General features: G+C 54.3%; 1 protein-coding gene across 1 annotated transcript in view; it reads left to right on the top strand.

Annotated features, from left to right (window-relative positions):
- The window catches only part of ABCG1 (ATP binding cassette subfamily G member 1), a 51405-nt gene extending 39280 nt beyond the window's left edge, over positions 1–12125 (top strand). The window contains exons 10-15 of the mRNA XM_024561897.3: positions 125–226; positions 1073–1241; positions 2049–2149; positions 2264–2422; positions 3181–3299; positions 4440–12125. Coding sequence (XP_024417665.2) covers positions 125–226; positions 1073–1241; positions 2049–2149; positions 2264–2422; positions 3181–3299; positions 4440–4668 — 879 coding nt within the window. The 3' untranslated portion in view covers positions 4669–12125. The remainder of the gene's footprint in view (positions 1–124; positions 227–1072; positions 1242–2048; positions 2150–2263; positions 2423–3180; positions 3300–4439) is intronic.
- Positions 12126–12769: the final 644 nt, after the last annotated feature.

A 12769-nucleotide genomic window follows, 5' to 3' on the forward strand; every position in this document is an offset into this window, starting at 1 on the left:
CACCCCCGGCCTGGGGGAGCACTCCCTGTGTGTGCCCCTGCCGCACGGTGCTGTTTCTGAGCTGCGAGGAGGGGCGTCCCGGGGTTGGGGTCTCACCTCCTCTCCCTGCTCGGTGTGTCCGCAGGACTCCGCTTCCATGGAAGGCTGTCACAGCTTCTCCGCCAGCTGCCTCACGCAGTTCTGCATCCTCTTCAAAAGGACGTTCCTGAGTATCATGAGGGATTCGGTAAGCACGTTTGCAGCCACCTCCGAGGCAAAGGAAGCTGCCCGTCACATTCAGGGGTGTCTGTCCTGCTGGACCTTTCAGACTGTCGTCCCTCCATTTGCATCGGTCAGCTTCCACTCTGTGCTGCTGCTGTGACAAATGCCCCCAGATGCCGGCAGCTACGGCAGTAAATATGCTGAATGTTGTGACCCTGCTCCATCTTCTCGTCCTGGGGCTCAAACGGGAGGCACAGCTCCTTTCTAGAAGGTGGCACAGGGCAAGTACAAGAGAGAAACCAAATGTAAAACTTCTGGTGGCAACTTGTCGCTTATGCTCACCTCCCTCTGGCCAAAGCCGGTCATCAGCCAAGCGTGGCGCGAGGGAGCGTTTCCCATCCTCAGGGAAGCACAGCCAGGCACGGGGCTCTGGGGCCGAAGGGAGGCTTGTCAGGAAGGAGGGGGTGGCAGTGGAGAGCCACAGTGATGGCCGCCTTTAACGTGGGTAGTCTGACAGCCCACCCGCGAGGGGCTGAGCACTCAGTGGGCCTCTGGAACCTAGTGTGGAAAATGGAGCTCTTCAAGGTTGGGCCTCCGATGTGTCCACCCGTTGTCCCTTCCTCCACCCTCGTCACTTGTCCTCTCCTTCTGAACAGTTCGGCTTTAACAACGAAAAACTGCTCCCGGGTTGTGTGTGTGGGAGAGCTGAGAGCTGGCTTAGGGAGGGGGCTTGTTTTGCTGGAGGAGAAGAGGCAGGGCGAGGCACGCGGTCTGTGATGGTTGATGCATCCGGAGGTGTTGGCCCCGTTGTCCGTCACTGCCCAGCCCCCTGACTTCCTGGTGCGAGATTAACAGCCACATCCGCCCCCAGGTCTTGACACACCTGCGGATCAGCTCTCACATTGGCATCGGCCTCCTCATCGGCCTGCTCTACTTGGGGATCGGGAACGAAGCCAAGAAGGTCCTGAGTAACTCTGGCTTCCTCTTCTTCTCCATGCTCTTCCTCATGTTCGCGGCCCTCATGCCCACCGTGCTCACGTGTGAGTGTCTCCCTGGCTACCCACCCACCTCTCCTCCGTCATCCGTCATTCTAGCCCACGAATCGGGGGCCAAGGTCAGGGCTCAGCTGAGAGATGAGTTTTCTGAACACACAGTGTCTTGTTTTTTAAAATACCATTTTCCTTGTAGACAGATGTACAGTTGTATTTTTTTGTTAGACAAGAAAATACACACCATAATTTAAGCCAAAAGAATGAATCACTAATGGAAGACTTTTACACATGGTGGAAGGCTAATGAGAGAGAGATTTCTAGAAGGTGTTCTAACCTCATTCGGTTATTAAGACAGGCCCAGTACAGCCAGGTTGGTGAGTGGGGAAGGCTATTCCAGACGGATGTCCGTGCAAGTCTAGATTGTTTGCAGAGCAAGCTGCCTCGGCCCCCGTGGGCTGACAGTGTAGAAACCCACTGCTCCAGCTGAACTCCAGCGTAACTTCCTCCCCACGGCACCTCCTCCCCAAACCGCCTGCAATTTCCCAGACCAGCTTGCGAAGTCTGCCCATAGGAAGGAACCACATTGTTAGTTACTCAGTGAGAATCAGTTGAGTAAGAAATGCTTACGTTAATCACTAAAATAATATTCAATATTCGCATAGATATTTCCCATTCAATGATTCTACAGGTTACAAGAGTGGTCAGCAATTTTCCCAGGCTAGTGAATCAGTCCTTACCATTTCCATCCAAACCCCAAGGACCGCAGTGTTGAAAGGCCCAGGCCAGCTCACCTGTGTCAATATCTGGCACACCAGGTATATCTGCTTGACCCTTTTCCATTTTCCTGCCTCCTAGTTCCCCTGGAGATGGGAGTGTTTCTTCGGGAACACCTGAATTACTGGTACAGCCTGAAGGCCTACTACCTGGCCAAGACCATGGCCGACGTCCCCTTCCAGGTACGTATGCAAAGGGCATGTATCGGAAGAGAGGCAAGAGTTCTTCGCCACACCCTGTAAACCGGGGTGGAAGGCCCCGTTTCTGCAAGAGGGTGACGAACCCTGTGTCCCCAGATCATGTTCCCGGTGGCCTACTGCAGCATCGTGTACTGGATGACGTCTCAACCGTGCGATGCAGTGCGGTTCGTCCTGTTCGCTGCCCTGGGCACCATGACCTCGCTGGTGGCGCAGTCCCTGGGCCTCCTGATCGGAGCTGCCTCCACGTCCCTGCAGGTACCAACCAAGGAAACGCCTCCCTGCCGCCCTGGCGGGGCTCAGCACCACACCCTCCTCCTCATTCTGCCCTCACTTCCTAGATCAGCTTCCCTGGGTCAGGACTCACCTTGTCCCGGCTACTCAGGATTGGCATAGTGACAGCCACAGAGGCCCTTATGTGGCGTCTCATGTGTGCCAGGTGCTGTTCTCAGTGCTTCCCACCCAATAGCCCATTTAGTCCCAAGCACACCCCTGAAGTAGGTGCTGTGCAGTCCCCCTCTGACAGGTGGGGATACTGAGGCCCAGAGAGGCATGGGGTCGGGTCAGGGCCCCACAGCTGGCTCAGAGGCCAAGCTCTCAATGCCTAAGTTGCTTTGGAGGATCCAGTTGCCCATCCCTTAAACCCCCCTGCACCCCCACATTCCCACCCCATCCAAGTCCCTCTGCATGCCCCCTCCTAGACTCCCGGTACCACCCACCCACAACCTGTCAAACCCATGTGCATTTGCCATTTCTGTGCCTCTGTGGCTTCAGGGAGCTCAGGCCAGGCCTTTCCGTAAAAGCAAACCAGAACTCAGGTGAATCACGAACACCCGAGAGCAAACCGCTCACTCCCCAAACCGGACGCTTCTCAGTGCCATCCTGGCCCGTGGATGACCTGTCCTGAAAACCGGTCCTCCCCCAGCGATGCACGTGACTGTCCAGGAGCAGGGCCTCCAGGAGCCACCTGCAGAGGAAGCTGGGCAGGACTGTCAGCTCCCCTTGTGTCCCCCCAGGTGGCAACCTTCGTGGGCCCCGTGACAGCCATCCCTGTCCTCCTCTTCTCCGGGTTTTTCGTCAGCTTCGACACCATCCCAGCCTACCTGCAGTGGATGTCCTACATCTCCTACGTCAGGTAGCCTGCTGGGCGCCCTCTACACCTGGGGAGCTTTACGGTGACAGAGGGGAAGGGGCTCTTGTTCATGTGCAGACACTCACAAAAGCCACACCCTGGCTGTCAGCTAAATGCCGGCACGATTCCCACATCATGGATCCAGGATCTGCGCCTTTTATTTTTATCCCAGTTTTCTGTGCTCCCGCCTCACCCCCACACACAACCGGGGTAAGATCAGGGCTTCTTCCTCACACCCTGAAGAAGCCCGGGTCGGCCCGCATTTCGGGTCCTCTGAAGAGCTGTCTTCAGGAGCGTTTCCACCTTCGAGGCCCTTCATTCCTCTCTGGAATAAGCGGTGCTCATACACATCTCTGAATATTGTGAACCCAATGAGCAATCCCGTGGGAAACGCGTCATGACTGAAGCATCCCAACATCTCTGCACACGAGCATCCTGGCCGTGACCCCTGGACCAGATGGTGTGCTCCACACTCAGGGGCCGCCGGGCACGCGGGTCCTCGGTGTGCCCTGCTTGTCTCCGGAGCGTTTCTGCCCAGCTGTAGCGATTTCACGGGACGCATGGCTCCCAGGTCAGGGCAAGCTTTTCTTTCTATGCCAGTTCGGGCCCAGGCACGTTGTTCGGGAAAACAAACGGGAAACAAAGCGCCTGTACAGAGTTTCAGCGATCCGTGCGCACGCCAGCACCAGGAAACCCAAAACCTCCTCTTTCTCCTCAAAACTAGCGTTTTTGTTCTGACAGTGTGGGGCTGGCACGGAACAAGAGATGGGGCAGAAGTGTTTTGTTTTGTTAGAGTGCTGTGGGTGCTTGGAAGGCTGTCAGACCCTGTTACCTCTAACTGCTAAACAGTGTGTGCCATCAGAAGTAACCAGAGTGGCATTCACGTCCTCCAGCCACGGAACAAATACCTACAGTTTGGAGGGAGCAGAACTGGAAAACATAGTGAAGCTGCCGCCTGCGCCTCTCTCAGGGAGGTGCTGGGAGGAGGGGAAGTATTCCAGCGAGGACGGGTCTGTGGGAAGGGAGCCACGGGGAAGTGGACGGTATTTTGCCCTCGGCAAACGGAGGCAGAGTCAGGGACAGGGGGAAGTCATCGGGCCACTGGGGCAGAGCCGTCCTCACACCGGGCTCTTTCCTCTGCAGGTACGGCTTTGAAGGGGTCATCTTGTCCATCTACGGCCTGGACCGAGAGGACCTGCACTGCGACATTGACGAGACCTGCCACTTCCAGAAGTCAGAGGCCATTCTGCGAGAGCTGGACGTGGAGAACGCCAAGCTCTACCTGGACTTCATCGTTCTGGGCATTTTCTTCATCTCGCTGCGCCTCATCGCCTATTTTGTCCTGAGGTACAAAATCCGGGCCGAGAGGTAAAGCTCCGGAACGCCAGAAGAGAGGAAACTTAGACATGGCCGCCAGGGGCAACTTGTAGAATCGTGGCGGCCAGCCTGTGCCCGAGGACGCAGGGACAACTGTGACCCAACCCCTAGCCATCACGTCTGGTTCGTGGGGGCCAAGTGTTCGACAGCTCCGCCCAGTGGGGTCGGGCCTTCTCTCCATCACCCTTTCCAGCTTTAACTAGAAAGAAGATGTAGAAAGGATAATTTTCACATGCAGAATTTAAAACTTCCAGAGCCGGGGCAGGACTGAAACCCGCAACCAAGCTGGTGACAAGAGGCTCTCCCTCGGTGGCATTCTTCCTCATGACCAGCTCGCTCTGGTCCCAGACGGGGGATGCAGGCAGCCTCTCTGCTGGGCACTGCGCAGTTGCGTCCTGGGGGAGAAAGGCAAAGAGGGAAGTGGTCCCATTTTATGACTTGTTTTTCGTAGTTTTCGTCTTTCTACAGTTTGTCTCTTTTTCCAATGAGAAGTCATTTTCCAAGCCAGAAGTCGATGAATTGCATTCATATTTAAGAAACTGTATCTTTTTAGTGCTTGTTGAAGAGCAATGTTCAGGGTGAGCTGGCCTCATTGATGAACTTGGGAAGGTGCAAGCCCGGGTTCCAGGTTGAGAGGGGACGCTGCACCAAGCCATGCAGACGTTTTAAAAAGTCAAACGGAAAGTTAGAAGGCGAAATTGGCCAAGTCTTTTAAAGTATTTTATTTTCCCTTTGCTTCTTATTTTAAGCAAAATATATTTTCTTTCTTCCTAACTTTCTGAGCACCTTAATTTTGCCTAAAAAAAATTCTAGAAGATCTGCCCTGTTGCGTTTTTACAACCATTTCCTCTTTCCTCATTAATCACATCAACTACCTCCACTGAACCTGGGAACGCCGGGCTGAGGGGCATCCGGGTGTGGGCGTTGAGGGGTCCAGGTGCAGCCATGAAAGGTGAGCTGACCACACGAGATGGAAGCTGCTGAGACCTCGTTAGGACCCAAGGCCCGAGCAGGAGCCCAGCGGACACTTGGTGCGGCCAAGGTGTCTGCGGCTCGCCAAACAGGCTGTGGGTGAGTGCGCCTCTGGAGGCTGGTTCTTGTGGCATCTCAGCCAAACTGCCTTCTCAGTGTTGGCCTTGGGCAGGCCTTGCAGACCTAAGCCCCTGCTTTCCGGGGACGTAATCATGGGAGTCACTCTCTCTAGGGAAGGAATAGCAGCATGTGCAGGGTGAACAGCCTCTGACTTCCTCACAGGGCGCTGTGTGCCTGTCAGCTCTCAGACGCAGTGTGTCCACAAGGTAGGAAGGGATTCCGGCCAAAGAAGGCCATCTGAAGGGAAGTGGAATTGCTTTCCTCTGCGAGAACATCACTGCCCTGGGATCAGCGCCCCCTAGTGAAAGACGGTGTGTCTGTGGGCGAATTCACAAACTCTCTGACCCTCAGCTTCCTCTACTGTAAACAGAAGCACTAGCTGGTCTCAAGGCCACGTCTACTCTAAGAGATTCCTCGGTTCGATTCCCCAAACGCTTATTTCCTACTTCAGAGAGTGAAAAGAGTCCAGTTTTTACTTGCCCACAAATTCAATCTGCCAATTCTTAGAGGTCGCTTTTTCACCCTTAGATCCGTTTTAGCAAACACCATCGAGGTATATTAAAATGGAATTTTAGGTTTGCTTGTTCCACACAAATACGGCATTGCCTCCCAGACTGTGTTATGTGACCAGGGTCAAACTTAGCCTTTGTAAAAAGGCGTCTTAATTTCAAGGTAGACTTGCCCATAAGATATCACACATAGAAAGACCCACGTAGGAACAGCCTAACGCGTACAGAGCTGGGGAGAGGAGAAAATCGCCCATCATGCCTCAGCACTGCGTCAGGTGAGGTCAGTGCTGGAGGACCCACCCCCCACCAGGCAGGCCCTTCCGCTGGCGGCTCTGTGTCCCGACTCAGGACACACATGCCAGGCACCGCCCTGAGTGGGCCCGGGTGCCCCACTGCACCGGCAGCTGCATCCCATTAAATGAGCCCTTGGGGTGATGTCTCAGCAACTGCAGAAGGAATCCGTGAGATTCTTCTTTAGATTGAAAATCTCAACTCCTAAGCCCTCGGAAGGGATTTTTCCCATAGGAGTTGGTGCTCTCTGCACTTCCGTTTTTCACTGTTAGCAGAGGTCAGTCGTCCCCTCATAGATGAGGAACTGCTGGAGGTCGCCCCCTACCCAGGGGCCGATCTTTGGGGACGTGACAGCTGTCGGCTGCTAGGAGGGAAACCCACATGCAAAGTAACCCAGGGCTATGTTTAAAGGATGCTAAGTGGGGTATAGCAAGGCTACTAAGCCAGCTCCCCAGGATGATTTGCCTTGGAAGACCTACAGCCATGTTGAGTGAGGAAGAGTCACCCCTAGGATGCTGCCTTCACCCCAATTTAACCGTCAGCAAGTGCCCCCTACTTGTTGTGTGTTCTCATTACAAACCCTTACCAGCTTTTACTGCACTGCGGCCATTCTGTTCAGATCTCCAGGTATTTGCCCTCTGCTTTTGTTTCAAGGTAGTTTGAGAAAATACCTGATTCCAGTGGCCTCGGATAGCTTCCAAGCAACATATTGATTGATTTTTCTAAATGTGGTTAAGAGGTAGGCGAAGATGTGCAGGCCGCCTTCCCAACTCCGAGGCTTTTCAGTGATTTCTGAATGCAGGGATGAGAACTCGCCTTTCACCGCTGACCGCTTCTTGATTTAGAGAAGGATGAGCCCCCGGGGAAAGGATGGATGGCTTCTCCAGAGATGGACAGAGTGGAGATAGGAGCTCGGAGAATTTTGCTTTCAAATGAAACTTGTCAGGAGAGAAAGGGGCACTTGGGATTCTAACCACTATCCTGGCCCCAAGACACTGTCAGGGGAGCCCCTTGCCTCTGTCACCCTGGAGAGCATTTCTGCCCCCTCTGTTACACTCGCTGAATATCAGCTAGAGCATTAAATTCTTCCAAGTTGCTGTGGGTGAAGTGGAAGCTCGCCCCAGAAAGGGAAGAAGCCCCTCATGAACATTGACATAGAAGATGCTGGAATCAGATTATGTCACCTTGGGGGAGGGCCCTTCAGGACCAGCAAATGGGACTGATCAGCTTTTAGGTAGAAACTCCTCCACAGAAAGGTCATCTTCCCACCCTGAGAAAGGCACGGCCAGGCCAGCAGGGACAGGAGACGTCCACGAGGTCGAAGTCACTTTGGTGGTGTCCCTGAGAAAGACAATCTCCAGTGGACTGAGCATCTTTCTTGGCCCAGTGTTCCAGGCACCGCGCTGATGCCTTATGAATTCCTCATTTGTTTACTCAGTCAACATGGGCTGGCCATCCCTGAGTCTGGTGCTTGCCCAGGCGCCGGGCTTGGGGAGGGAGCTCAGATGACATGGGCCAGCCCCCCAGGGCAGAGAGGCAGGAGGGGACCCATGACCGTGTCACTGTGTTCATTCAGGAGACACAGGACACCGGGGCTGGCAGAGGGGCAGCATGGTCCCCGGTCCCAGGGCCAGGAAAGAGCGGATTTGGAATTCGATCCCCAGTCTGACCCCAAGGTCTCCTTTTTTTTTGTTTGTTTTGTTTGCTTTGCCACATTGCCCCCTGCGCACCGTGAACAAGTGTACGTGACAGTACTTTGTAAGGTATAAAATGCAATGCTAGCTTATTGGCCATTCACTCTGCAACTCTAGCTCTCAACAGTAGCTGAGATGGGAGGGGGGCCACGCCTCTCCCCTTCGGGCGCCTCGCCAAGGGGTGCCACCTGTGGACGAGCTCGGGCAGAGGGGCTGGGGTAAGTGCGTGTGTGCGTGCGTGTGTACACACACGTGCACACGTGCAGGCTTGTGCTAGGTTGTACGTCATAGCACATTCCTTCATGTGTGAATCCTTGGTCATCCTCTACTCTGAAAAGGAAAGAAAAACCCCCACTTCATGCCTGCCCCGCAGATGGTAAGAGCACAGTCAGACCCACCGAGGTGCTCCTCCACACCCGCTGAATTGCAGGGTGACAGAAACTAAAGCAGAACAGCTCAGGGTGGGGGGCGGGGTGTCAGAGTGTATGACTATAAAGTTAGATACTTTTGAGAAATGAAGACTGCTAATAAAATATTTTACATACAGCTTTTGCTCGTGTTCACTGTTAAATGCTTCAAATTCAAAACGACTTGCTTGAATTTGGCTAGTGACGATGCATTTTGAGGTTCTATTTTGAATATATTTGCCGTATGTTTAGGAGGATTTGGGGTTTATTACTTAGGGTTCTGGTCTAACACTGATTGTAAACAATCGCCTTTGTCCCTTGGGAACTTCCATGTTTTATGCTGAACTGTCTTAAAGTTTTGTGGTTGGTCCCCATCCTCCCAGACTCCTCACCCACCCTCTCCTGCCTTGTTAATGTTGGTTGTGACCTCAAGAAAGGGCCAAGACCTCCAGTGCAGGTGGCCACGCCTTCTGGCCCCCTTCACCCTTGCAATGGTCTCCAGGCAGTGTCCCACCAGGGTGTCATCCTCAGTCATGGCTCCAAGCGTCTGGGACACCCACTTCTCAGGCCGTGGCCTCTGCGGGTGGCTGCTCCGGGGAGAGTGCCCCCACGAGGCTTGGCTCCCAGTCAGGCTGAGCAGGACCCAGCAGGAGTCTGGCATCACCCGCTGCATGAGCTTCCAGGGCAGCGGTGTGTAGGGCTGGGCTATCACATGGGGCTTCCCTCCCACCTGGGACACACAGCAAAGAGCAGGGCTGCATGAAGTCACAGAACCGATGGCCTCCACTAAGTGACAGGGAGCCAGGGGTGGCGTGCACAATCAGAGAGCACCCCAGATGCTGCACGAGCTTGTGATGGAGATGCCTGCTGACTGAGCCTCCCCGCTCTGCAGAGCACGGGCCCTCCCTTGCTCCAGCTTACGTGAAAGTCAAGGTCTCTCTGGGTCCCTGCACCTGGCCTCTCACATCAGGGAGATGCCTCTGAGACAACCATCAGGGCCGCTGTGGGACCAGAAGCAGGGAAGGAGCAGGGGTACCCCCACCCCTAGTGCACATTAATTTTCACACTTGCAAGCTCATTCCAGCCTGTGCTTAAACGCACGCCTCCTGGGCAGGAAGGCAGCATGAAGAGGATGCTCTCATGCCCACCCTTCCCCTGGCTGTGGCTAGACTTTCTCAGACAAGGGCATACCCCTCCCAATTCCTGTTCCCATCTTTGAGGAAAGAGAAGGGTTTGGCCTTTGCTCCACTTCTGATGTTCTCTCTGAGCATGCCAACTTGGAATCTTCCTTCAACAGATGTGTTGGGGCCCCTCCAGGAAGCTTGCTCTGCACCTGTGCAAACTTGGGGCATGCACGTGATTCCCATGGGTGCACGCCAGGCTCAGGGACCGGATGCTGCTGGGGTCAACAGCAGAAAACAATCCACACACACCGGCCACCACATTCCGGCCAGGGTGGGCATTGTCATGGGCAGGGACACTGCTCTGGGGCTTCTCCACCATGTAGTGACCATTGCAAAGCTGAAGAGAAGGGAACGGAGGCACAAAAGCGCCCTGGCCCTGTCCCCAACCCCGGCGGAGCCTGCAGCTGGACCTGGGCCTAGTGAGGGCGTGTGGGAGCTTGTCAGCTCTGTGCGGTCCTTCCACGGCTGGGGCACTGACTCCACAGCCACCGCCTTGCAGTCCATGTCAAGGACACGGCCACGAGCACGCGTGAATGTCTCGCGGGGCTTTGTGGTTTTAACCAGATCTTGGGAGTGGCGTGAGCCCCAGCCACATAAATAAAAAATGGCCAACTTTGAAATGATTACATTCAGTGGGAGTTTTCTCTCGGAGGAGCACCTGTCCTGTTTGCTGCGTCTGCACGGAGGAAACAGGACAGAGACTCGGGCTGATCACCTGTGCGCGCCTTTGGCCTACAATTCGCACCTGAATTTAAGCACGGCCCCAATATTGGATACAGTTAAATGGCATCCCCTTAATGTTCACTGATGTAGGACACCTGATTTGGGGGCCCTTGTAAGCCACCTGCTGTACCATTCATGATAGGGGTGATTGGTCACGGCAGCAGGGGCCCAGCTGAGCTGTGACAAGATGCTGAGGCCTGGTGAGCAAGCGTAGGAGTGGTGAGGTGTGTGACCCCCCTGCTGGACTGCTTGGTGCCTTTCTCAGGTCCCCTGGACGGGTGTCCCTTAAAGAAGACCTCAGGGAGCCCATGCTGTCAGGACCCTGAGCGAACTGTTGTCCTTTCGCTTTCCCTGCCCTGAGGCCTGGTCCACACCAGCCCTTCCTCCTGGCCTAGCCCTTGGCCCAGCCCAGGGAGCTTTTGAGAAAAAAAGGTCTGCCAAACAAGGCTATGCTGGAACACCAGGCACATCCTCTCTCTCCCTGTTGGGGGCCCCACGGGCCCTCTGCTGCTGAGTGGATTGGATCAGGCTTCCAGGGAAAGGCAGTAAGTCCGGGGTTTGTGGGTTTACAGCTGAGCCCCGCTTGCTGTGGGTCCCTGGAGGCCCAGTCTGAGCCCTGGGACTTGATTTTTCTGAGAACATTTCGGTGGCTGTGGCGGCCCTGTTGTTTTAATACCTCTCCATGTTTTACAATCCCGTCGTTATGCACCTGTGGGGTCTCCTTTTCCGTGACCTTTAGATCACAGACCGCTCCAGCTTAGTCATAACTATCCCCTCTGTACATCCTCAGCTAATTAAAAGGGAAAAGGACTTGTCAAATTGCTAATAAAATCCCCCACACGTGAGGTTTCCATTTTTACCACGTGATCCCCGTGGGAGGGGGAACGGAGCTGAGTTGCTCAACAGAAGAGGCCGTGTGTTTCAGAGTGAACCTCGGTCCCCCATGCCCTTGGCCTCCCCTTTTCTCCTGCGCGGCCCTGCGGGTGCGGCCCAATCGCCACAGACTCTGTTGTGAATCGTTGCCTTTCGTTTGATGCGCAGCTATTTTAATAACGTCTTTCCTTTGTTCTTCCTTCCAAAGCAAGAGTCAATGCAAGTAACCTTTCTTAACCAGCGTGCAAACACGTGCATATATCTGTATATCTAATATGTAATTATATACGCCCTGTTTTTTATAATACAGTACCGGTAACTTTGAATTAGACAGCTTACCTAGGAAATACAGTTGCTTGCACGCTGCGAGAGGTTTGCACTGGTGTAGATAAACTTGGCACACGCACATACATACATACATATATATTTAAAAATAACACAGGCTCCCTTGGGCACGTGTTCCTGGACTGCTTCACTCCATGAGAACGCAGGCCCGGGCCGACCCCGGACGCGAGCCCTAACTCTACCTAACACACCGTGTCCTGCTTTGTATATTTCTCTAGAGTTGCCTTCTTAGATTTGTACGTGCATTTTTTGCAGATTTGAACTTTGTTTTCTCAAACTAGATGCCATTTATGAAAATGTGACATAAATCAAATAAAACCATTATTTTTCAGACTTCACCTCTCTCTCTTGCTTGCTGTCAGCACCACCAGCCCTCTGGACTACCGGGAGGATGGGCCTGGGTCTGCCTGAGCCCGAGGAGAGTTGTCTTCTCCTTTTCGAACAGCCCCAGCTCCTAATCCAGCCATTTCCTCGGTTGGTGTGGCCATGGGTTCAGAGGATGCTGGGAAGGAAACTAAGAGTGAGGGCAGTGATACGCCAGCCCCGGTGGCGATGTGGTGGGAAGCATAGGGTCAGGTGCTTTGTCGTGCCTGATCGGATGTAACTACCATCCTTGGGGCCAGAGAGCCACCGCCAGCCCCATTTCTCAGATGAGGAAACTGAGGCTCAGAGACACTAGACACTGTGCCTGAGGCGAGTGGTGGAGGCAGAGTTGGAATGGTGACCACGTGCATGGCTGGGGAGCCGGGGCTCCCGACCCCTTCATCACACTCCTCGTCTTGGGAAGGGACATTGAGAGCAAAGGAGGAGAGTCCCTCTTGTCACAGGAAATGGCCTGGCAGAATGCGTCCCCAGGAGTCAGCTTTGGGCTCTTTACAGTCTAAGAGCCCAGTAGGGGGCAACAGTGGCGTTTGGGTGGGCCTGGGCCACCTGGTATGGCCATGATGGGGATGACTAGGCTACCTTCGTCCGTGTGGA

The sequence above is a fragment of the Desmodus rotundus genome, chromosome 2, assembly GCF_022682495.2.
Source record: "Desmodus rotundus isolate HL8 chromosome 2, HLdesRot8A.1, whole genome shotgun sequence".
NCBI lineage: Eukaryota > Metazoa > Chordata > Mammalia > Chiroptera > Phyllostomidae > Desmodus > Desmodus rotundus.